This window comes from Hemitrygon akajei, chromosome 10, assembly GCF_048418815.1.
Source record: "Hemitrygon akajei chromosome 10, sHemAka1.3, whole genome shotgun sequence".
Lineage (NCBI taxonomy): Eukaryota > Metazoa > Chordata > Chondrichthyes > Myliobatiformes > Dasyatidae > Hemitrygon > Hemitrygon akajei.
Genome location: NC_133133.1, coordinates 177,706,871 through 177,732,781, shown reverse-complemented (window position 1 = coordinate 177,732,781; position 25,911 = coordinate 177,706,871). Strand labels below are relative to the sequence as shown.

At 45.1% G+C, this 25,911-nt stretch overlaps 1 protein-coding gene across 6 annotated transcripts in view; it reads left to right on the top strand.

Annotated features, from left to right (window-relative positions):
• LOC140735008 (protein arginine N-methyltransferase 1-like) overlaps positions 1–25,911 on the top strand; it is a 152,636-nt gene that overhangs the window by 21,228 nt on the left and 105,497 nt on the right. For 5 of the 6 annotated variants that reach the window (XM_073059820.1, XM_073059817.1, XM_073059819.1 and 2 more), the window contains exon 2: positions 6,699–6,825. The exons of the other annotated variant lie outside the window; for it this stretch is intronic. In XM_073059820.1, coding sequence (XP_072915921.1) covers positions 6,721–6,825 — 105 coding nt within the window. In that variant the 5' untranslated portion in view covers positions 6,699–6,720. The remainder of the gene's footprint in view (positions 1–6,698; positions 6,826–25,911) is intronic. 6 annotated transcript variants of the gene reach the window in all.

Here is a 25,911-nt window from a genome sequence, read left to right as displayed (position 1 = left end):
TTCCCTCCCCCCCCTTTCTGCTTTCCACACGGATCGCTCCCTACGCGACTCCCTTGTCCACTCGTCCCCCCCATCCCTTCCCACCGATCTCCCTCCTGGCACTCATCCTTGTAAACGGAACAAGTGCTACACCTGCCCTTACACTTCCTCCCTCACCACCATTCAGGGCCCCAGACAGTCCTTCCAGGTGAGGCGACACTTCACCTGTGAGTCGGCTGGTGTGGTATACTGCATCTGGTGCTCCCGGTGTAGCCTTTTATATATTGGTGAGACCTGACGCAGACTGGGAGACCGTTTCACTGAACACCTACGCTCGGTCCGCCAGAGAAACCAGGATCTCCCAGTGGCCACACATTTTAATTCCACATCCCATTCCCATTCTGATATGTCTATTCATGGCCTCCTCTACTGTCTAAATGAATCCAAACTCAGGTTGGAGGAACAATACCTTATATACCGGCTGGGTAGCCTCCAACCTGATGGCATGAACATTGACTTCTCTAACTTCCGTTAATGCCCCTCCTCCCCTTCTTACCCCATCCCTGACATATTTAGTTGTTTTTTTTCTCTCTCTCTGCCCCTCACTCTGCCTGTTCTCCATCTCCCTCTGGTGCTTCCCCCTCCTTTTCTTTCTTCCGAGGCCTCCCGTCCCATGATCCTTTCCCTTCTCCTGCACCTATTTTCTATGTTTCTATGTGATAAGGAAATGGCTGAGGCATTGAACGACTATTTTCTTCACGGTCTTCACGGTGGAAGACACATCTAATATGCCAAAGAATGATGTTATGGACGAATTGGGAGGTGAGGACCTCGATAAAATCACTGACACTAAAGAGTTAGTGATGAGAAAACTAGAGGGCCTGAAGGTAGTTAAGTCCCCTGGTCCTGATGGGATACATCCCAGAGTGCTGAGAGAATTGTTATAGGAGACGCGTTGGTAATCATTTACCAAAATGCTGTAGACTCTGGGCAGGTCCCAGCGGATTGGAAGACAGCAAATGTCATACCACTTTTTAAAATAGGATGTAGGCAAAAGATGGGCAACTATAGGCCAGTTAGCTCAACATCTGTAGTCGGGTAAATGCTTAAAGCTGTCATTAAGGAAGAAATAGTAAAACATTTAGAAAAGCGTGGTTCCAATAGACAGACACAGCATGGATTCAGAAAGGGCAGGTACTGTTTGACAAACTTACTGGGGTTCTTTGAGGACATAATGAGTGCAATGGATTGAGGGGAACAGGTGGATGTCGTATACTTGGATTTCCAGAAGGCTTTCGATAAGGTGCCACACAAGAGACTTATAAAGGTGGGGGGAGGGTGGGAATGAGAATGCTGGTAGGTGCCAGGTGAAAAACCAGTAAGGGGAAAGATCAAGGGGTGGGGGAGGGGAAGTAGGGAGGGGATAGGCAGGAAAGGTGAAGAAAGAATGTAAGGGGAAAGCACTATGGGTAGTAGAAGGAGGTGGACCCATGAGGGAGGTGATAGGCAGCTGAGGAGGAGGCAGAGTGAAACTGGGATGGGGAAGGGAGGGGGAGGGAATTACCGGAAGTTGGAGAATTCTGTTTTCATGCCGAAGGGCTGGAGACTACCCAGACAGTGTATGAGGCATTGCTCTTCCAACCTGAGTTTGGCTTCATCATGGCGGTAGAGGAGGCCATGTATGGACATATCCGAATGGGAATGTGAAGCAGAGTTGAAGTGGGTGGCAATTGAGAGATCCTGTCTGTTGTGGTGGACGGAGCGGAGGTGCTCAACAAATTGGTCCCCCAATCTGCGTCGGGTCTGACCGATGTAGAGGAGGCTGCACCGGGAACATTGGATGCAATAGATTACCCCAACAGACTCACAAGTGAAGTGTTGCCTCACCTGGAAGGACTGTTTGGGGCCCTGAATGGTGGTAAGAGAGGAGGTGTAGGTACAGGTGTAGCACTTATGCTTGCAGGGATAAGTGCCAGGTGGGAGATCCGTGGGGAGGGACATGTGGACCAGAGAGTTGTGGAGGGAATGATCCCTGCGGAAATCGGAGAGGGGTAGAGAGGGAAAGATGTGTTTGGTGGTGGGGTCCTGCCCTTGATCTTTCCCCTTACTGGTTTTTCACCTGGCACCTACCAGCCTTCTCCTTCCCACCCTCCCCCCACCTTCTTTATAGGGCCCCTGCCCCCTCCCTCTTCAGTCCTGACGAAGGGTCTTGAAACATTGACTGTTTGTTTCCACGGATGCTGCCCGCCCTGCTGAGTTCCTCCAGTGTATTGTGCGTGTTGCTTTGACCTCAGCATCTGCAGTGTACTTTGTGTTTGTGGTATAAATGGGTGTTTCTCCGGTTGGCAGTCAGTGGTGATTGGGGTGCCACAGGGGTTGGTGCTGGGCCCGCAGCTGTTTACCATTTACATTGATGATCTGGAAGAGGGGACTGTGTGTAGCGCAGCAAAATTTGCTGATGACATTAAACTGAGTGGAAAAGCAAATTATATAGAGGATGTGGAGAGTCTGCAGAGGGATATAGATAGGTTAAGTGAGTGGGGCAAGGTCCGGCAAATGGAATACAACATTGGTAAATGCGAGATCATCCACTTTGGAAGGAAAAATAGAAGAGCAGATTATTATTTAAATCGGGGTTGGCAACCTTTTTGCCTCTGTGGGCCAGATTACGTATTAATGAGCGGACGGTGGGCCAGATAAATGCCATAAAAACTTGAAATGTGGGAATTATCCATTTAAGTACATCTAGTTATGTTTTGCCTCAAATTAATGAATAACACATGCAAGAAAATCATTTGTGCTTAAGGTTGCCTACTCCTGATTTAAATGGTGAAAGACTGCAGCATGCTGTTTATCAGAGGAACTTGGGAGTGCTTGTGCAAGAATCGCAAAAAGTTGGCTTGCAGGTACAACAGGTTATTAAGAAGGCAAACAGAATGTTGGCCTTCATTGCTAGAGGGATTGAATTCAAGATCAGGGAGGTCATGCTGCAAATATACAGGGTACTGGTGAGGCCACACCTGGGGTATTGTGTGCAGTTCTGGTCTCCATACTAGAGGAAGGATATACTGGCTTTGGAGGCAGTGCAGAGGAGGTTCACCAGGTTGATTCCAGAGAAGAAGGGGTTCAAGAGGGGGAATCTTATAGAAACATAAAACGTTTTGAAAGGTGGAGATAAGATAGAAGTAGGAAAGTTGTTTCCATTGGTAGGTGAGACTAGAACTAGGGGATATTGCCTAAAGATTCAGGGGAGAAGATTTGGGATTTCTCTAATAGTTACAATGTCATAATTCCAGGTGTTGATCCATGGTCTGATCTCCACCTTTCCTATGATACTTCTTTCATGGAAATATATGCAGCTCAGGACACTAGTCACTCCATGCTCAACTTTTTGATTCCTGACTTCATCTGAGGTCTCACCAACATCTGTCTCTACAACCTCTCCACTAACTGTTCTGGCACTCTCATTCCCATTCCCCTGCAACTTTAGTTTAAACCCCACTGTGCAGCATTAACAAACCTTCCTGCTAAGATATTATTCCCCTTCCAATTCAGGTGCAAACCATCTCTTTTCTACAGGCCCCAACTTCTCTGAAGTTTTGTCAGCACATCCAGGTGAGACAGACAGACATACTTTATTGATCCTGAGGGAAATTGGGTTTCGTTACAGCCGCACCAACCAAGAATAGTGAAGAAATATAGCAATATAAAACCATAAATAATTAAATAATAATAAGTTAATCATGCCAAGTGGAAGTAAGTCCAGGACCAGCCTATTGGCTCAGGGTGTCTGGCACTCCAAGGGAGGAGTTGTAAAGTTTGATGGCCACAGGTAGGAATGACTTCCTATGACGCACTTGTGGAGATAACACACTTGACCACTGTTACACTCCCTTCCACAATGCTTACAAAGCTCTCCTTCACCCAGCTTTTGGAAAATCAGATCACTCTTCAATCCTGCTTTTGCTGACATACAGACAGAAGCTGAAGCAAGAGGTGGCCATAGTTAAAACCGTCCACTGTTGGTCTGACCAATCAGACTCCATGCTGCAGGACTGCTTCGATGACGTCGACTGGAATGTCTTCCATGATGAGGATATCTCCAAGTTCACGGATAGAGTCATGTGCTTCATCTGGAAGTGCATCGATGAGGTTGCCCCCAGAAGTTGGTCAGGGTCTACCTGAACCAAAAACCCTGGATCAGTAGTTCTGTGTGAGCAGCACTTAACAGCGTGACATCGAGCTTACATCGCTGGCGATCAGCTAGAGCTAAAAAAAAAACAGCTATGATCTGCGCAAAGCTATTGAGGCTGTGAAACAATACAGGGACAAGATTGAGTCAAGATTCACAATAGCGAGGGCTGCATACCATCGCAGACTTCAAAGCCAAACGTTGTGGTGCCACCAACATCGTGGCCTCTCTCCCAGATGTGTTTAATTGCTTTTACGCTCGGTTTGATGTCGCTAACTCTGAGCCTCTGAGGAAAGCCACCGCTACAACCTACAACCTGGTCATCTCTGACGCTGAGGTACGCAAATGTTTCCAACGAGTGGACAGGTGCAAGGCTGCGGGACCAAATGGCGAGTACTCAGGATGTGTGTAGCACAACTAGCAGGTGTGTTTACTGACATTTTTAATCTCTCCCTCTCCCAGTGTAGAGTGCCCTCCTGCTTCAAAGTATCCACCATTGTCTCTATATCAAAAAAGACCAAGTTAACATGCCTGAATGACTGGTGTCCTGTCACCTCGATAATAAGCAAATGCTTTGAGAGGCTGGTCAAGGATTACATCTGCACCATGTTACCACCCACACTGGACACCCTACAATTTGCCTACTGACACAACAGATCGACAGATGACGCAATAGCCATTGCTCTACATACCGTCATTACACATTTGGAGAAGAAGGATGCTGTTCCTGGACTACAGTTCAGCATTCAACACCATAGTTCCATCCAGGCTCGACAAGAAGCTCAGAGACCTTGGCCTTGACCCTGCCTTGTGCAGCTGGATCCTGGACTTCCTGTCAGATCACCAGCAGGTAGTGGGCTCTCTCACTTCCACCCCTCTGACTCTCAATACAGGAGCCCCTCAGGGCTGTGTTCTGTCCCTTCCTTTACTCCCTGTATACCCATGACTGTGTCACCACCCATAGCTCTAATCTGCTAATTAAATTTTCCTACAACACTACATTGATTGACCTTATCTCAAACAGTAACAAGGTGGCCTACAGAGAAGAAGACATCTCTGTGACACAGTGGTGTCAAGAAAGCAACCTCTCCCTCAATGTCGCAAAAACAAAGGAGCTGGTTGTGGATTACAGGAGGAATAGAGATGGGCTAACCTCTATTGACATCAATGGATCTGGGGTTGAGAGGGTAAACAACTTTAAGTTCCTCGGCATCCACATCACTGAGGACCTCACGTGGTCTGTACACATCAGCTGTGTGGTGAAAAAGGCACAACAGCGCTTCTTTCACCTTAGACGGAAAGAAGGTTGAGGAAGTTTGGCATGGGCCCGCTAGATCCTAAGAATTTTCTACAGGGGCACAATTGAGAGCATCCTGACTGGCTGCCTCACTGACTGGTACCTCCCTTAATCACAGGACACTGTAGAGAGTGGTGTGGACAGCCCAGCGCATCTGTAGTTGTGAACTTCCCATGATTCAGGACACTTACAAGGACAGGTATGTTAAAAGGTTCTGGTCACCAAATTATAGGAAAGATGTCAACAAAATAGAGAGAGTACAGAGGAGATTTACTAGAATGTTACCTGGGTTTCAGCACCTATGTTACAGAGAAAGGTTGAACAAGTTAGGTCTTTATTCTTTAGAGCGTAGAAGGTTGAGGGGGGACTTGATAGAGGTATTTAAAATTATGAGGGGGATAGATAGAGTTGACATGGATAGTCCTTTTCCATTGAAAGTAGGGGAGATTCAAACAAGAGGACATGAGTTGAGAATTAAGGGGCAAAAGTTTAGGGGTAGCACAAGGGGGAACTTCTTTACTCAGAGAGTGGTAGCTGTTTGGAACGAGCTTCCAGTAGAAGTGGTAGAGGCAGGTTCGATTTTGTCATTTTTTAAAAAATGGATAGGTATATGGACAGGAAAGGAATGGAGGGTTATTGGCTGAGTGCAGTTCAGTAGGACTATGTGAGAGTAAGCGTTCGGCACGGACTAGAAGGGCTGAGATGGCCTGTTTCAGTGCTGTAATTGTTATATGGTTAAAAGGGCCCGTAGGATCATTGGAGACCTGAATCACCCCAACCACAATCTATTCCAGCTGCTACCATCTGGGAAATGGTACCACAGCTTAAAAGCCAGGATCAACAAGCTCCGGGACAACTTCTTCACTTTGATATCAGACTGACTAATTCACCGCTGATTTGAATGTATCCTATGTTATATTGACTGCTCTATTTATTATAAATTATTATATATTACTATGATTGCACATTGCAGATTTAGACAGAAACATAACGTAAAGTTTTTATTCCTCACGTATGTGAAGGATGTAAGAAATAAAATCAATTCAATTCAAAAAGAGAGCCCAGTGATCCAAAAATTGATGCCCTCCTTCCTACACCAACATCTTAGCCACACGTTAATCTTCTTATTTCTGGCCTCACTAGCACATGCACTGGTATTAATCCTGAAATCACAACCCTGGAGGTCTTGCCCTTTAACTTAGCACCTAACTCCCTGAACTCTCTTTACAGAACCTCATCACTCGTCCTACCCATGTCATTGGTACCTATATGGACACATGTCCTCTGGCTTTTCAACATCCCACTTAAGAATGCTGAGGACTTGATCCAAGATGTCCCAGACGCTGGCACCCATGAGGTAACGTACCATCCTGGAATCTTGTTCTCGCCCACAGAACCTCCTGTCTGCTCCCCAAACTAACAAATCCCCTATCACCACAGCGTGCCTCTTCTTCCCACTTCCCTTCTGAGTCACAGATTCAGAATCAGTACCAGAGACTCATCCACTGTGACATTCTTCTGCTAAGTCAACCCCACCCCCCTCAACAGTATCCTAAGTGATATACCTGTTGTTGAGGGGGATGGCCACAGGGATACTCTGCATTGGCTCCTTAACCCCTTTCTCCTTCCTGACTGTCACCCAGTTTCCTGTGTCCTGCACCTTGGGTGTAACTACTTCTCTCCATGTCCTGTCTATCACCCCTCAGCTTGCTGAATGATCCAGAGTTCATCCAGTTCCAGCTCCAAATCCTTAACACGGATTGCTAGAAGCTGCAGCTGGATGCACTTCTCACAGTTGTAGTCGTCAAGACCACCGGAGGTCTCTCTGCCTTCCCACATCACGCAGGAGCATTCCATGATCCTGCCTGGCGTCTCTACTATTCTAACTGAGCAAATAATTATTTATTGTTATTTTAGATTTTTTTTTCTATATTATGTATTGTATTGAACTGCTGCTACTAAGTTAACAAATTTCATGACACATGCCGGTGATAATAAATCTGATTCTGATTCTGAAAATGTAAAGGGGGGAAAAGCTCTACTTACAATTTTTTGTCTTTGCTGAAGACTTGAAGAGCTTAGGTCTCAAAATCAACACTCTAACTCTGCCCTATCTAATGATAGACGCTCCACTTGCCCCTGCCTTACTTTAATTTGTTCGTGCTGATCAATCTCGAATGCTGATCGGCTGCTGTTCAAAGCTCGTGGCACTAGAGGACAAGAATTTTAACATATACTCTGGGACAGAACATGGGCGCACTGGGGGACAGGAATCTTAACACATGACACTAGGGGCAGGATATGGGGTCAGAAATTTTAGCATATGCACTGGGGGACAGGAATTTTAACTCATGGCACGGGAGGACAGGACCTGGGGTCAGGAATTTTAACACCTAAAACTGGGGAATAGGACATAGGTTGAGGGATTTTAACACATGACACTAAGGGCAGGACATGGGGTTAGCATATGGCACTGGGAGACAGGACATTATAACTCAGAGTCCTGCCATGTGCAGAAGTTCGCTGATGACACGGCCATAGTGGGGTGTGTCAGGAATGGACAGGAGGAGGAGTATAGGAAACTGTTACAGGACTTTGTGATATGGTGCAACTCAAACTACCTGCGTCTCAATATCACCAAGACCAAGGAGATGGTAGTGGACTTTAGGAGATCTAGGCCTCATATGGAGCCAGTGATCATTAATGGAGAATGTGTGGAGCAGGTTAAGACCTACAAGTATCTGGGAGTACAGTTAGACGAGAAGCTAGACTGGACTGCCAACACAGATACCTTGTGCAGGAAGGCACAGAGTCGAATGTACTTCCTAAGAAGGTTGGCGTCATTCAATGTCTGTAGTGAGATGCTGAAGATGTTCTACAGGTCAGTTGTGGAGAGCGCCCTCTTCTTTGTGGTGGCGTGTTGGGGAGGAAGCATTAAGAAGAGGGACGCCTCACGTCTTAATAAGCTGGTAAGGAAGGCGGGCTCTGTCGTGGGCAAAGTACTGGAGAGTTTAATATCGGTAGCTGAGCGAAGGGCGCTGAGTAGGCTACGGTCAATTATGGATAACTCTGAACATCCTCTACATAGCACCATCCTGAGACAGAGAAGCAGTTTCAGCGACAGGTTACTATCGATGCAATGCTCCTCAGACAGGATGAAGAGGTCAATACTCCCCAATGCCATTAGGCTTTACAATTCTACCGCCAGGACTTAAGAACTTTTTAAAGCTATTATTAATGCTTTTTGAGATGGTGATTTAGATGCATATCACATTTTTTTTTTTTACTGAGTTAAGTATTGTATGTAATTAGTTTTGCTACAACAAGTGTATGGGACATTGGAAAAAAGTTGAATTTCCCCATGGGGATGAATAAAGTATCTATCTATCTATCTATCTATTATCTATGGATAAACATGAGGAAATCTGCAGATGCTGGAAATTCAAACAACACACACAAAATGCTGGTGGAACACAGCAGGCCAGGCAGCATCTACAAGGAGAAGCACTGTCGACGTTTCGGGCCGAGACCCTTCATCAGGATGAAGGGTCCCGGCCCGAAATGTCGACAGTGCTTCTCATTATCTATGGATAACCCTGTTGGAATCAAGGAAATGTTTCTGTGAATCTGATTGTATCAACTTGACTAATGTTTGGTCAGATGTGATGGTAGAATATAGTATTAATGGTAAGACTCTTGGCAGTGTGGAAGATCAGAGGGATCTTGGGGTCTGAGTCCATAGGACGCTCAAAGCTGCTGTGAGGGTTGACTCTGTGGTAAAGAAGGCATACAGTGTATTGGCCTTCATCACTCGTGGAATTGATTTTAGGAGCTGAGAAGGGCCTGTATTGTGCTGTAGACTTTCTATTTTTCTATGTTTGTATTCAGCTCAATGGAACATACCTATGCAGAACGCCATGCAAATCATTCCCTGAACATTTGTTACATTTCTGCTGTGCATTTCCCTGAGAACGTCTGCTCCCAAGTTCCTGCCTGATAGCATCATATGTCCCCTTACCCTAATTCTCATAAGGCATGCTCTCCAATCCAGGCATCATCCTTGTAAATCTCTTCTGCACTCCCTTTATAGTATCCACAATCCTTCCTGTAGTGAGGTGACCAGAAATGAACACAGTGCTCCAAGTGGGGTCTGACCAGGGTCCTATATAACTGTAACATTACCTCACAGCTCTTGAACTCAATCCCATGGTTGATGAATGCCAACACTCCACACACCTTCTTAACAACACTGTCAACCCATGCAGTGGCTTTGAGTGCCTTATGCACACGGACCCCAAGATCTCTTTGATCCTTCACACTGCAAGAGTCTTACTGTTAATACTATATTCTATCTTCAAATTTGTCCTCCCAAAATGAACCACTTCACACATCTGGGATGAACTGCATCTGCCACCTCTCAGCCCGGTTCTGTATTCTATCAATGTCCAGCTGTAACCTCTGACAACCCTCAGACTATCCACAACACCCCCAACCTTTGTGTCATCAGCAAACTTACTAACCCACCCTTTTACTTCCTCATCCAGTTCATTTATAAAAAAATCACAAAGAGGAGGGGTCCCAGAATAGACCCCTGCAGAACACCACTAGTCACCGACCTCCTTGCAGAATACAAACTATCTATAACCACCCTTTGCTTTCTGTGGGCAAGCCAGTTCTAGATCCACAAAACAAAGTCTCCTTGGATCCCATGCCTCATTACTTTCTGAATGAGCCTGGCATGGGGAACCTTATCAAATGCCTTACTGAAATCCATATACACTACATCCACTGCTTTGCCTTCATCAATGTGTTCTGTTTCATCATCAAATAATTCAGTCAGGCTCGTAAGGTATGACCTGCCCTTCACAAATCCCTAATCAGATAATGTCTCTCTAATTGCTCATAAATCCTGCCTCTCTGCATCTTCTCTAGCAACTTGCCCACCACTGAACTAAGAATCACTAGTCTATAATTTCCTGGGATATCTCTACTCCTTTTCTTGAACAAGGGAACAACATTTGTAACTGGCCAATCCTCTGGTACTTATCCCGTCCCTATTGATGATGTAAAGATCATTGCCAGAGGCTCAACAATCTTCTCCCTCACTTCCCACAGTAGCCTGGGGTATATCTCATCCAATCCCAGCAACTTATGTAAAGATGCTTTTCAGAAGCTCCAGCACATCTTCTTTCTTGATGCCCATATGCTCAAGCATTTTAGTCCACTTTAAGTCATCCCACAATTACCAAGGTCCTTTTTTTGTGATAAATACTGAAGCAAAGTATTTATTAAGTACCTCTACTACCTCCTCTAGCTCCATGCGCACATTTCCACTTTTGCACCTGATTGGTCCCATTCTTACTTGACTCATCCTCTTGCTCTTCACATACTTGTGGAATGCCTTGAAGTTTCCCATGATCCTGCTCACCAAGGCCTTCTCATGGCCCCTTCTGGCTCTCCTAATTTCATTCTTAAACTCCTTCCTGACAACCTTGTGATTTTCTAGAACTCTATCAGTACCCTAGTTTCTTGAACCATTCGTAAGCTTTTCTTTTCTTCGTAACTAGACTTTCCATGTCCTTTGTACACCATGGTTCTTTTACCCTACCATTCTTTCCCTGCCTCAGTGGAACATAACTATGCAGAACACCATGCAAATCATTCCCTGAACATTTGCTACATTTCTGCTGTGCATTTCCCTGAGAACATCTGCTCCCAAGTTCCTACCTGACAACATCAAATGTCCCCCTACCCTAATTAAATATTTTTCTAACTTGCCTGCTCCTATCCTTCTCGAGCGCTATGGTAAAGGAGATAGAATTGTGATCACTACCTCCAAAATCCTCTCCACCGAGAGATCTGACAGATTCATTTCCTGACCAGATGATTTAATTACCTTAGGAGTAGGTAATGGAGGCAGCAGTTAGGGCAGTTGAGTGCTCCATTTGCAGTATGTGGGAAGTCAGGGTGAGCACAATTGTCCCTGATGACTACACCTGTAAAAGGTGCATCCACCTGCAGCTCCTGACAAACCGTGTTAGGGAACTGGAGCTGGAGCTAGATGAACTTCGGATCATTCAGAAGCAGAGGCAGAAATAAACAGGAGTTACAGGGAGATAGTCACCCCTAAGAGTCAGGAGACAGGTAGCTGGGTGACTGTCAGGAGAGGGAAGGGGATTAGACAGAATGAGCAGAGCACATCTGTGGCCGTTCCCATCAATAACAAGTATACTGTTTTGGATACTGTTGGTGGGGACGACCTACCAGGGTCAAGTTGCAGTGGTTGCATCTCTGGCACCGAGACTGGACCCTCAGCTCAGGAGGGAAGGAGGAAAAAGAGGAGAGCAGTAGTGATAGAGGATTCAATAGTTAGGGGGACAGATAAGAGGTTCTGTGGAAGAGATCGAGAATCTTGGATAGTCTGTTGCCTCCCTGGTGCCAAGGTCCACGATATCTCGAATCCAGTTCTCAGTATTCTCAAAAGGGAGAGTGAGCAGCCAGATGTCGTGGTCCATGTAGGGACCAATGACGTGGGTAGGAAGAGTGAAGAGGTCCTGAAAGGTGAGTTTAGGGAGTTAGGCGCCAAGTTAAAGAACAAGACCTTCAGGTTAGCAATCTCAGCATTGCTACCAGTGCCACTTGCAGGAGGGTTTAGAAATAGTAAGACAGTGCAGATCAACATGTGGCTGAAGACATGGTGCAGGAGGGAGGGCTTCAGATTTATAGATAAGTGGGCAGTTTTCCAGGGAAGGTGGGATCTGTTCCGGCGGGACAGTTTACATCTGAACTGAATATGGACAAATAATCTTGCAGGTAGGTTTGCTAAGAGGCTCCAGTGGATTTAAACTAGATACAAGGGGGGAGAGGAACCAAAGTGTAGGAACATATGTATGGGAGAAGGAAGAAAAAGAAGATAGTAAAGTTGTTTGCACCATTAGTGGTAAACAGAGAGTAAGAGGTGGAAATTTTCTTAAATGCATTTATTTTAATGCTAGGAGCATTTTAAGAAAGGTGGATGAGCTTAGAACAGGGGTTGATACCTGGAAATATGATGTTGTAAATATTAGTGAAACATGGTTGCAGGAGGGGTGTAATTGGCAACTAAATATTCCTGGATTTTGTTGCTTTAGGTGTGATAGAATCGGAGGGACAAGAGGGGGAGGTGTTGCATTGCTTGTCAAAGAAAATATTACAGTGGTGCTTTGGCAGGATAGATTAGAGGGCTCTTCTAGGGAGACTATTTGGGTGGAATTGAGGAATGGGAAAGGTGTAGTAACACTAAAAGGGGTGTATTATAGACCACTTAATGGGGAGCGAGAATTGGAGGAGCAAATTTGCAAGGAGATAGCAGATATTTGTAGTAAGCACAAGGTTGTGATTGTGGGAGATTTTAATTTCCCACACATAGACTGGGAAGCCCATTCTGTAAAAGGGGTGGATGGTTTGGAGTTTGTAAAATGTGTACAGGATAGTTTTTTGCAGCAATACATAAAGGTACCAACTAGTGAAGGGGCAGTGTTGGATCTCCTGTTAGGGAATGAGATAGGTCAGGTGACAGAGGTATGTGTTGGGAAGCACTTCAGGTCCAGTGATCACAATGCCATTAGTTTCAATATAGGATTGGACCCAGGGTTGAGATTTTTGATTGGAAAAAGGCTAACTTTGAGGAAATGTGAAAGGTTTTGGGAGTGGATTGGGACAATTTGGGAAGGATGTAATAGAGAAATGGAGGTCATTTAAAAGTAAATTTTTGAGGGTACAGAATCTTTATGTTCCTGTTAAGTTGAAAGGAAAGGTTAAAAGTTTGAGAGAGCCATGGTTTTCAAGGGATATTGGAAACTTGGTTTGGAAAAAGAGAGAGGTCTCCAATAAATATAGGCAGCATAGAGTAAATGAGGTGCTCGAGGAATATAAAGAATGCAAAAAGAATCTTAAGAAACAAATTAGAAAAGCTAAAAGAAGATACAAGGTTGCTTTGGCAAGTAAGGTGAAAATAAATCCAAAGGGTTTCTACAGTTATTTTAATAGCAAAAGGATAGTGAGGGATAAAATTGGTCCCTTAGAGAATCAGAGTGGACAGCTATGTGTGGAGCCAAAAGAGATGGGGGAGATTTTGAACAATTTCTTTTATTTGGTATTCACTAAGGAGAAGGATATTGAATTGTGTAAGGTAAGGGAAACGAGTAGGGAAGTTATGGAAACTATGATGATTAAAGAGGAGGAAGTACTGACACTTTTAAGGAATATAAAAGTGGATAACTCTCCAGGTCCTGACAGGATATTCCCTAGGACCTTGAGGGAAGTTGGTGTAGAAATAGCAGGGGCTCTGACAGAAATATTTCAAATGTCATTAGAAACAGGGATTGTGCCGGAGGATTGGCATATTGCTCATGTTGTTCCATTGTTTAAAAAGGGTTCTAAGAGTAAACCTAGTAATTATAGGCCTGTAAGTTTGACGTCAGTGGTGGGTAAATTAATGGAAGGTATTCTTAGAGATGGTATATATAATTATCTGGATAGACAGGGTCTGATTAGGAATAGTCAACATGGATTTGTGTGTGGAAGGTCATGTTTGACAAATCTTACTGAATTTTTTTGAAGAGGTCACTAGGAAAGTTGACGAGGGTAAAGCAGTGGATGTTGTCTGTATGGACTTCAGTAAGGCCTTTGACAAGAGTCCACATGGAAGGTTAGTTAGGAAGGTTCAATTATTAGGTATTAATATTGAAGTAGTAAAATGGATTCAACAGTGGCTGGATAGGAGATGCCAGAGAGTAGTGGTGGATAACTGTTTGTCAGGTTGGAGGCCGGTGACTGGTGGTGTGCCTCAGAGATCTGTACTGGGTCCAGTGTTGTTTGTCATATACATTAATGATCTGGATGATGGGGTGATAAAATGGATTAGTAAGTATGCAGATGATACTAGGATAGGTGGCATTGTGGATAATGAAGTAGGTTTTCAAAGCTTGCAGAGAGATTTAGGCCAGTTAGAAGAGTGGGCTGAAAGATGGCAAATGGAGTTTAATGCTGATAAGTGTGAGGTGCTACATTTTGGTAAGACTAATCAAAATAGGACATACATGGTAAATGGTAGGGCATTGAACAATACAGTAGGACAGAGAGATCTAGGAATAATGGTGCATAGTTCCCTGAAGATGGAATCTCATGTGGATCTTTTGGTATGCTGGCCTTTATAAATCAGAGCATTGAGTATAGGAGTTGGGATGTAATGTTAAAATTGTACAAGGCATTGGTAAGGCCAAATTTGGAGTACTGTGTACAGTTCTGGTCTCCGAATTATAGGAAAGATATCAACAAAATAGAGAGAGTACGGAGAAGATTTACTAGAATGTTACCTGGGTTTCAGCACCTAAGTTACAGAGAAAGGTTGAACAAGTTAGGTCTTTATTCTTTGGAGCGTAGAAGGTTGAGGGCGACTTGATAGAGGTATTTAAAATTATGAGGGGGATAGATAGTTAATGTGGATAGGCTTTTTCCATTGAGAGTAGGGGAGATTCAAACGAGGACATGAGTTGAGAGTTAGGGGGCAATAGTTTGGGGGTAACACAAGGAGGAACTTCTTTACTCAGAGAGTGGTAGCTGTGTGGAATGAGCTTCCAGTAGAAGTGGTAGAGGCAGGTTTGATTTTGTCATTTAAAGTAAAATTGGATAGGTATACGGACAGGAAAGGAATGGAGGTTTATGGGCTGAGTGCAGGTCGGTGGGACTAGGTGAGAGTAAGCGTTCGGCATGGACTAGAAGGACTGAGATGGCCTGTTTCCGTGCTGTAATTGTTATATGGTTATTTTCCAATACCAGATCAAGTTCAGCATCTCCTCTAGTTGGCTTATCTACATATTGCAACAGGAAACCTTCCTGAACACACCTAACAAACTCCACCCCATCTAAACCCCTTGTGCTAAGGAGATGCCAGTCAATATTAGGAAAGTTAAAATCCCCCATTATGACAACCCTATTATTATTGCACTGTTCCAGAATCTGCCTCCCTCTCCATTCTTCGATGCCCCGTCTATAAAAACACCCAGTAAAGTCATTGCCCCCTCCTGTTTCTGACTTCCACCCACACTGACTCAGTTAAGAATCCCTCTATGACTTCCTCCTTTTCTGCAGCTGTGACATTATCCATAATTAGCAATGCTACACCTCCACTTCTTTTGTCTCCCTCTCTGTTGTTTTTGAAACATCTAAAGCCTGGCACACTCAGCAGCCATTCCTGCCACTGAGACATCCAAGTCTCTGTAATGGCCACAACGTCATTGATCCACATAATGTTTATTTCCCCCATTGACACTGCCTGATCTGTCGAGTTGCTCCCTGCAGCATTTTGTGTGTGTTACTCAATGTTTCCAGGCATGGGTTCTTTGCATGGCCTCTGGAGCTTCTGACTGAACCAGAAACAAAATGGAATTCAAGACCAGTACGTTGCAAAAATAATTAGAGGACAAGTTTGTTTAGACAGAGCACTGTGCAATTAGAAATGACCTCCTCCCTTTTCCTACCTATGCCATTGGTATCACTATGCGAGGAGATTTGCAAGGATGTTGCCTGGATTGGAGAGTAAGCCTTATGAGAATAGGTTGAGTGAATTCGGCCTTTTCTCCTTGGAGTGATGGAGGATGAGAAGTGACCTGATAGAGGTGTATAAGATAGTGAGAGACATTGATCGTGTGGGTAGTCAGAGGTTTTTTCCCAGGTTGCCACTAGAGGACATAGGTTTAAGGTCACACGAGGAAATCTGCAGATGCTGGAAATTCAAGCAACACACACAAAATGCTGGTGGAACGCAGCAGGCCAGGCAGCATCTATACGGAGAAGCACTGTCGACATTTCGGGCCGAGACCCTTCGTCAGGACTAACTGAAGGGAAAGATAGTAAAAGATTTGAAAGTAGGAGGGGTAGGGGAAAATACAAAATGATAGGGGAAGACCGGAGGGGTTAGGGTGAAGCTGAGAGCCGGAAAGGTGATTGGCAAAAGGGATACAGAGCTGGAGAAGGGAAAAGATCATGGGACAGGAGGCCTAGGGAGAAAGAAAGGGGGAGGGGTGCACCAGAGGGAGATGGAGAACAGACAGTGATGGGCAGAAAGAGAGAAAAAAAGAGGAGGGGGGATAAAAACTAAATATTTCAGGGATGGGGTAAGAAGGGGAGGAGGGGCATTAACGGTAGTTAGAGAAGTCAGTGTTTATGCCATCAGGTTCGAGGCTACCCAGCCGGTATATAAGGTGTTGTTCCTCCAACCTGAGTGTGGCTTCATCTTGACAGTAGAGGAGGCCGTGGATAGACATATCAGAATGGGAATGGGACGTGGAATTAAAATGTGTGCCTCTGGGAGATCCTGCTTTCTCTGGTGGACAGAGTGTAGGTGTTCAGCAAAACAGTCTCCCAGTCTGCGTCGGGTCTCACCAATATATAAAAGGCTGCACCGGGAGCACCGGACACAGTATATCACAGCAGCCGACTCACAGGTGAAGTGTCGCCTCACCTGGAAGGACTGTCTGGGGCCTTGAATGATGGTAAGGGAGGAAGAGTAAGGGCAGGTGTAGCACTTGTTCCGTTTACAACGATAAGTGCCAGGAGGGAGATCAGTGGGGGACGAATGGACAAGGGAGTCGCGTAGGGAGCGATCCCTGTGGAAAGCAGAAAGAGGGGGGGAGGGAAAGATGTGCTTGGTAGTGGGATCCCGTTGGAGGTAGCAGAAGTTACAGAGAATTATATGTTGGACCCAGAGGTTGGTGGGGTGGTAGGTGAGGACAAGGGGTATCCTATCCCGAGTGGGGTTGTGGGCGGATGGGGTGAGGGCAGATGTGCGGGAAATGGGAGAGATGCGTTTGAGAGCAGAGTTGATGGTGGAAGAAGGGAAGCCCCTTTGTTTAAAAAACGAAGACTCCTCCTTCGTCCTGGAATAAAAAGCTTCATCCTGAGAGCAGGTTTAAGGTGTTGGGGAATAAGTACAGAGAAGATGTCAGGGATAAGTTTTTTACTCAGAGTGTGGTGAGTGCGTGAAATGGGCTGCCAGCAACGGTGGTGGAGGCAGATACGATAGGGTCTTTTAAGAGACTTTTGGATAGATACATGGAGCTTAGAAAAACAGAGGGCCATAGGTAAGCCTAGTAATTTCTAAGATAGGGACATGTTCGGCACAACTTTGTGGGCCAAAGGGCCTGTATTGTGCTGTAGGTTTTCTATGTTTCTATGTACTATGATTCTCCTTCCCACTTCTGGATATTGTGGACGTGATCAGAAACATCCCAGACCCTGGCACCTGAGAGGCAAACTACCATCTATGTTATTTTCCTGCGTCCGCAGAATCACCTGCCTGACCCCCTAACTATAGAGTCCCCTATCACTACTGCCATCCTCTTCCTTTCCCTACCCTTCTGAGCCACAGGGCCAGACTCTGTGCCAGAGGTGTGGCCACTGTTGCTTCCCCAAGGTAGGTCCCCCAACCCCAACAGTACTCATACAGGATTGTAATTGCTGTAAGAATTAATTAAGTGGTTTATGTGTTTAAGTCTGTATTTAAATTAGTGTCAGGGATTAAGGTACTTACTTGATTATGGACACTACTGGGATTAAGTTTTGGTGCAATTCAAAGAGAGTTGTGTTCTGAGCAGGGTGGATATACACAGCCCAGATGAAATGCTGATTAGAGTGCTAAATTCAGTTAAAGTATTAGGGAAAGTTACACTCATTGAATGGTGGTTTATCAATCAGTGGGTAAAGATGCGGTAGTCCAGACTAGCAGTGACACGACTGGAGTTGTGCTACCTGGTACTATTGGGACATCTGGAGAGGCTAGGCCATGGACCATCCATATTTTTAGAGAAGTGGGGAATGTAGCTGAGGGTGAAGAATTTAAAAAGAAGTTTATTGTAGTGGAGGGCAAAGATTTTAAAGACAAGTTGCTCCTGTTTCTGCTAAGTGAGGGGAAGAAGTTGTCTGATGTGAAAGGTCTAATGGGTCCTTGAGTGGGTGGTGAAAATTTAGAGTTGTTTTCAGCAATTACCTCCCTGGTGGATAAATGCCAAAGTGTACCAGCAGAGAGTCAAAGTTACTGTAGACTGTGAATATTCTCGGGAGTCAAGCCCACAACCGATGGGGAGGAGGAATATGAGACGAGTGGCAGTGCTCAGAAAATATGAAAATACAATGACTGCTAGAGAGTCCAAAACAGGGCTTCCCAACCTTTTAATGCCATACACCCTTACCATTAACCAAGGAGAGATGATTAGGGAGCTTAAGGTAAAGGAACCCTTCGGAGGCAGTCATCACAATACGATTGAGTTCAAATTGAAATATGACTGGGAGAAAGTAAAGTCTTTCATAGCAGTATTTCTGTGGAGTAAAGGAAATTACGGTGGTACGAAAGGAGTTGGTAAGAAAGCTGCCAGTGAGTGAGTGGGCCAGTGAAGGAGTGGAGATTTGAGGCTTTGACTCGAGAGGCTTCAAAGAGAAGAGGTAGAGGACGAGCTTGTTCCCAGTTAGTCTTTACAATGCCTCCTGAGACAGTGATGTGCCACTCCTGTGAGATGTGGCAGTCTTGGGGGAACTCCCCTCTCCCGCAGAGTCACATCTGCCAGAAGTGCTTGCGGCTGGGCGATCTGGAAGACTGTGTGAGGAATCTGGAGCAGCAGCTGGATAACCTTCGACTCATAAGAGAGAATGAGGCAGTCATAGATGAGAGCTACAGGGAGGTAGTCACACGTAGGCTGCCGGAAGCAGGTCGTTGGGTGACAGTCCGAGGGGGGAAAGCGAAGGAGAGTAGACAGGTACTGCAGAGCACCCCTATAGCCATTCCCCTGAATTATAAGTTTACCGTCCTGGATGCTGTTGGTGAGGACGACCGACCAGGTGTGAGCCACGGTGGCAGGGCCTCTGGCACTGAGTCTGACCCTATGGAGCAGAAGGATGGGACGGAGAAGAGGAGAGCTGTCGTCATTGGAGACTCTGTAGTCAGGGGAGCAGACAGGAGATTTTGTGGACGTGAGAAGGAAACCCGCATGGTTTGTTCACCCTCCCAGGTGCCAGGGTCCGGGATGTCTCTGACCGGGTGCATGACATCCTGGTACGAGAGGGAAAGCAACCAAAAGTCGTGATACATGTTGGGACCAACGACATAGGCAGGAAGAGGGATGAGGTCCTGAAGTGTGAGTTTTGGGAACTAGGCAGAAGACTGAAGAACAGGACCTCAAGGGTGGCGTTCTCAGGATTGCTGCCAGTACTACGTGATAGTGATGGTAAGAATTGGAGGAGATGGCAGTTGAATGCGTGGCTGAGGAGTTGGTGCAGGGGACAGGGTTTTAGATTTTTGGACCATTGGGATCTGTTCTGGGGAAGGTGGGACCTGTACAGATTGGATGGGTTGCACCTGAACTCGAGGGGGAGCAATATCCTTGCTGGCAGGTTTGCTAGCATGGTTCGGGAGGGTTTAAACTAATTTGCAAGGGGGATGGGTCCCAGAGCGATAGAGCAGTGAAAGAAGTGCATGGAGTAAAGCCAGATCTAACATATAGAGAGGCTTTGAGGAAAGAGCAGCAGAATAAAGGGTATAAAGGTAGTAAGGTAGAAGGGCTAAAGTGTGTGTACTTCAATGCAAGAAGCATCAGGAACAAAGGTGATGAACTGAGAGCTTGGACACATACATGGAATTATGATGTAGTAGCCATTACAGAGACTTGGCTGGCACCAGGGCAGGAATGGATTCTGAATATTCCTGGATTTCAGTGCTTTAAAAGGGATAGAGAGGGGGGGGGGAAGGGGAGGAGGGGTGGCATTACTGGTCAGGGATACTATTACAGCTGCAGAAAGGGTGGGCAATGTAGCAGGATCCTCTTTTGAGTCAGTATGGGTGGAAGTCAGGAACAGGAAGGGAGCAGTTACTCTACTGGGGGTATTCTATAGGCCCCCTGGTAGCAGCAGAGATACTGAGGAGCAGATTGGGAGGCAGATTTTGGAAAGGTGCAAAAATAACAGGGTTGTTACCATGGGTGACTTTAACTTCCCTAACATTGATTGACACTTGATTAGTTCCAAGGGTTTAGATGGGGCAGAGTTTGTTAAGTGTGTCCAGGATGGATTCCTGTCACAGTACGTTGACAGGCCGACTAGGGGGAATGCCATACTAGATCTAGTATTAGGTAACGAACCGGGTCAGGTCACAGATCTGTCAGTGGGTGAGCATCTGGGGGACAGTGATCACCGCTCCCTGACCTTTAGCATTATCATGGATAAGGATAGAATCAGAGAGGACAGGAAAAATTTTAATTGGGGAAGGGCAAATTATGAGGCTATAAGGCTAGAACTTGCGGGTGTGAATTGGGATGATGTTTTTGCAGGGAAATGTACTATGGACATGTGGTTGATGTTTCAGGATCTCTTGCAGGATGTTAGGGATAAATTTGTCCCGGTGAGGAAGATAAAGAATGATAGGGTGAAGGAAGCATGGGTGACAAGTGAGGTGGAAAATCTAGTCAGGTGGAAGAAGGCAGCATACATGAGGTTTAGGAAGCAAGGATCAGATGGGTCTGTTGAGGAATATCGGGTAGCAAGAAAGGAGCTTAAGAAGGGGCTGAGAAGAGCAAGAAGGCCTTGGCGAGTAGGGTAAAGGAAAACCACAAGGCATTCTTCGATTATGTGAAGAACAAAAGGATGACAGGAGTGAAGGTAGGACCGATTAGAGATAAAAGTGGGAAGATGTGCCTGGAGGCTGTGGAGGTGAGCAAGGTCCTCTTCGGTATTCACCAATGAGAGGGAACTTGATGACGGTGAGGACAATATGAGTGAGGTTGATGTTCTGGAGCATGTTGATATTAAGGGAGAGGAGGTGTTGGAGTTGTTAAAATACATTAGGACGGATAAGTCCCCGAGGCCTGACGGAATATTCCCCAGGCTGCTCCACGAGGCAAGGGAAGAGATTGCTGAGCCACTGGCTAGGATCTTTATGTTCTCGTTGTCCACAGGAATGGTACCGGAGGATTGGAGGGAGGCGAATGTTGTCCCCTTGTTCAAAAAAGGTAATAGGGATAGTCCAGGTAATTATAGACCAGTGAGCCTTACATCTGTGGTGGGAAAGCTGTTGGAAAAGATTCTTAGAGATAGGATCTATGGGCATTTAGAGAATCATGATCTGATCAGGGACAGTCAGCATGGCTTTGTGAAGGGCAGATTGTGCCTAACAAGCCTGATAGAGTTCTTTGAGGAGGTGACCAGGCATATAGATGAGGGTAGTGCAGTGGATGTGATTTTAGTAAGGCATTTGTCAAGGTTCCACAAGGTAGGCTTATTCAGAAAGTCAGAAGGCATGGGATCCAGGGAAGTTTGGCCAGGTGGATTCAGAATTGGCTTGCCTGCAGAAGGTAGAGGGTCGTGGTGGAGGGAGTTCATTCAGATTGGAGGGTTGTGACTAGTGGTGTCCCACAAGGATCTGTTCTGGGACCTCTACTTTTTGTGATTTTTATTAACGACCTGGATGAGGGGGTAGAAGGGTGGGTTGGCAAGTTTGCAGACGACACAAAGTTTGGTGATGTTGTAGATAGTGTAGAGGATTGTCGAAGATTGCAGAGAGACATTGATAGGATGCAGAAGTGGCAGATGGAGTTCAACCCAAAGAAGTGTGAGGTGGTACACTTTGGAAGGACAAACTCCAAGGCAGAGTACAAAGTAAATGGCAGGATACTTGGTAGTGTGGAGGAGCAGAGGGATCTGGGGGTACATGTCCACAGATCCCTGAAAGTTGCCTCACAGGTAGATAGGGTAGTTAAGAAATCTTATGGGGTGTTAGCTTTCATAAGTCAAGGGATAGAGTTTAAGAGACGTGATGTAATGATGCAGCTCTATAAAACTCTAGTTAGGCCACACTTGGAATACTGTGTCCAGTTCTGGTCGCCTCAGTATAGGAAGGATGTGGAAGCATTGGAAAGGGTACAGAGGAGATTTACCAGGATGCTGCCTGGTTTAGAGAGTGTGGATTATGATCAGAGATTAAGGGAGCTAGGGCTTTACTCTTTGGAGAGAAGGAGGATGGGAGGAGACATGATAGAGGTGTACAAGATATTAAGAGGAATAGACAGAGTGGACAGCCAGAGCCTCTTCCCCAGGGCACCACTGCTCAGTACAAGAGGACATGGCTTTAAGGTAAGGGGAGGGAAGTTCAAGGGGGATATTAGAGGAAGGTTTTTTTACTCAGAGAGTGGTTGGTGCGTGGAATGCCCTGCCTAAGTCAGTGGTGGAGGCAGATACACTAGTGAAGTTTAAGAGACTACTAGACAGGTATATGGAGGAATTTAAGGCGGGGGGGTTATATGGGAAGCAGGGTTTGAGGGTCGGCACAACATTGTGGGCCGAAGGGCCTGTAATGTGCTGTACTATTCCATGTTCTATGTTCAAAGTAAATTGGAAGGAGATGCTGTCAGGGATGACAGCAAATCAACAATGACTTGAGTTTCTGGGAAAAATTATGAAGGTGCAGGATAGATGTATTTCAAAAACAAAGAAATTCTCAAATGGCAAAATAGTACAGACAAGGGAAGTCAAAGCTAACGTAAAAGCAAAAGAGAGGGCATACAACAAAACAAAAATAATAGGGGTCAAAATATGACAGATGAACTAAATGAGTACTTTGCATCAGTCTTCACTGTGGAAGACGCTAGCAGTGTGCCAGGTGTTGAAGGGTGTGGGGGAAGAGAAGTGAGTGCAGTTACAATTACAAGGAAAAAAGTGCTCAAATAGCTGAAAGACCTATAAGTGTATAAGTCACCCGACTAGATGAACTGCACCCCACGGTCTGAAAGAGGTAGCAGTAGAGATTCTGGAGGCATTAGTAATTATATTTCAAGAAGCATTGGACTCTGGCATGGTTCTAGAGGACCAGAAAATTGCAAATGTCACTCCACTCTTTAAGAAAGGAGGAAGGTAACAGAAAAGAAATTATAGAACAGTTACCCTGACCTCAGTGATTGGGAAGATGTTGGAGTCAATTGTTAAAGAAGAGGTTATGGGGTACCTGGTGACACAGGACAAGATAGGATAAAGTCAACATGGTTTCCTTAACTGAAACTCTTGCCTGACAAACCTGTTGGAATTGTTTGAGGAGATACAAGTAGGATAGATAAAGGGGATGCATTAGATGTATATTTGGACTTTCAGAAGAACTATGATAAGATGTCACAAGCGAGGCTGCTTACCAAGTTAAAAGCCCATGGTATTACAGGAAATTTACTGGCATGGTTAGAACATTGGCTGATTGGTAGGAGGCAGTGAGTGGGAATAAAAGGATCCTTTTCTGGTTGGCTGCCAGTGACTGGTGGTATTCTGCAGGGGTCAGTATTGGGACCACTTCTTTTTAAGCTGTATATCAATGATTTAGATGATGGAATTGATGGCTTTGTTGCCAAGTTTGCAGATTATATGGAGATTGGTGGAGGGGCAGATAGTGTTGAAGAAATAGGTAATATGCAGAAGGACTTAGATTAGGAGAATGGGCAAGAAAGTGACAAATGAAATACAATGTTGGAAAATGCATGGTCATGTCCTTTGGTAGAAGAAATAAATGTGCAGTCTATTTTTGAAATAGATGAAAATCCAATTCTGAGATGCAAAGGGACTTGGGAATCCTTGTGCAGAATATCCCTAAGGTTAGCTTACAGACTGAGTCAATGGTGAGGAAGGGAAATGCAATGTCAATATTTATTTCAAGTGGTCCAGAATATAAGAGCATGGATATGATGCTGAAGCTTTATAAGAACATAAGAAATAGGAGCAGGAGTTGGCCATCTGGCCCGTCGAGCCTTCTCTGCCATTCAATAAGATCACAGCTGATCTGTCCCTGGACTCGTTTCCACCTACCTGCCTTTCCCTCATAACCCTTAATTCCCTTACTATGCAAAAATCTATCCAACCTAGTCTTAAATATATTTACTGAGGCAGCGTCCACTGCTTCAGTGGGCAGAGAATTCCACAGGTTCACCACTCTCTGGGAAAAGCAGTTCCTCCTCATCTCCGCCCTAAATCTAATGCCCTGAATCTTGAGGCTATGTCCCCTAGTTCTAATCTCACCTACAACTTTCCTGCCTCTATCTTATCTATCCTTTTCTTAATTTTATATGTTTCTATAAGATTTCCTCTCATCCAGCAAGTACAGTCTCAGGCAACTCAATCTCTCCTCATAGTCTAACCCCCTCATCTCTGGAATCAACCTGGTGAACCTCCTCTGCACCACCTCCAAAGCCAGTATATCCTTCCTGAAGTAAGGAGACCAGAAATGCACTCAAGGTGCAGCCTTACCAGTACCCTGTACAGTTGCAGCATAACCTCCCTGCACTTAAATTCAATCCCTCTAACAATGAAGGCCAACATTCCAACTCTTCAAATTCAAATCCGGGAAATTATAAGCTGGTAAGTCTGACGTCGATAGTAGGTAAATTATTGGAAGGAGTACTAAGAGAGAGATAGGATCTACAATTATTTGGATAGACAGGGACTTATCAGGAGAGTCAACATGCTTTGTGCATGGTAGGTCATGTTTAACCAATCTATTAGAGTTTTTCAAGGAATTTACCAGGAAAGTGGATGAAGTAGATGAAGGAAAGGCAGTGGATGTTGTATAACTGGACTTTAGTAAGGCCTTTGACAAGGTCCTGCATGGGAGGTTAGTTAGGAAGATTCAGTCGCTAGGTATACACGGAGAGGTAGTAAATTGGATTAGACCTTGGCTCAATAGAAGAAGCCAGAGAGTGGTAGTGGAAGATTGTTACTCTGAGTGGTGTGCCACAGAGATCAGTGCTGGGTCCATTGTTATTTGTCATTTATATCAATGATCTGGATGATAATGTAGCAAATTGGATCAGCAAATTTGCTGATGATACAAAGATTGGAGGTGTAGTGGACAGTGAGGAAGGTTTTCAAAACTTGTAGAGGGATTTGGACCAGTTGGAGAAAAGGGCTAAAAAATGGCAGATGGAGTTTAATGCAGACAAGTGTGAGGTATTGCACGTCGGAAGGTCAAACCAAGGTAGAACATACAAGGTAAATGGTAGGACACTGAGGAGTGTAGTAGAACAGAGGGATCTGGGAGTACAGATACATAATTCTCTAAAAGTGGTGTCACAGGTAGATAGGGTTGTAAAGAGAGCTTTTGGTACATTGGCCTTTATAAATCAAAGTATTGAGTATAAGAGTTGGAAAGTAATGGTGAGGATGCAAAAGACATTGGTGAGACCGAATTTGGAGTATTGTGTGCAGTTTTGGTCACCTAATTACAGGATGGATATTAATAAGGTTGAAAGAGTGCAGAGAAGGTTTACAAGGATGTTACCAGGACTTGAGAACCCGAGTTACAGAGAAAGGTTGAATAGGTTAGGACTCTATTCCCTGGAGCGTAGGAGAATGAGTGGTGATTTGATAGAGGTGTATAAAATTATGATGG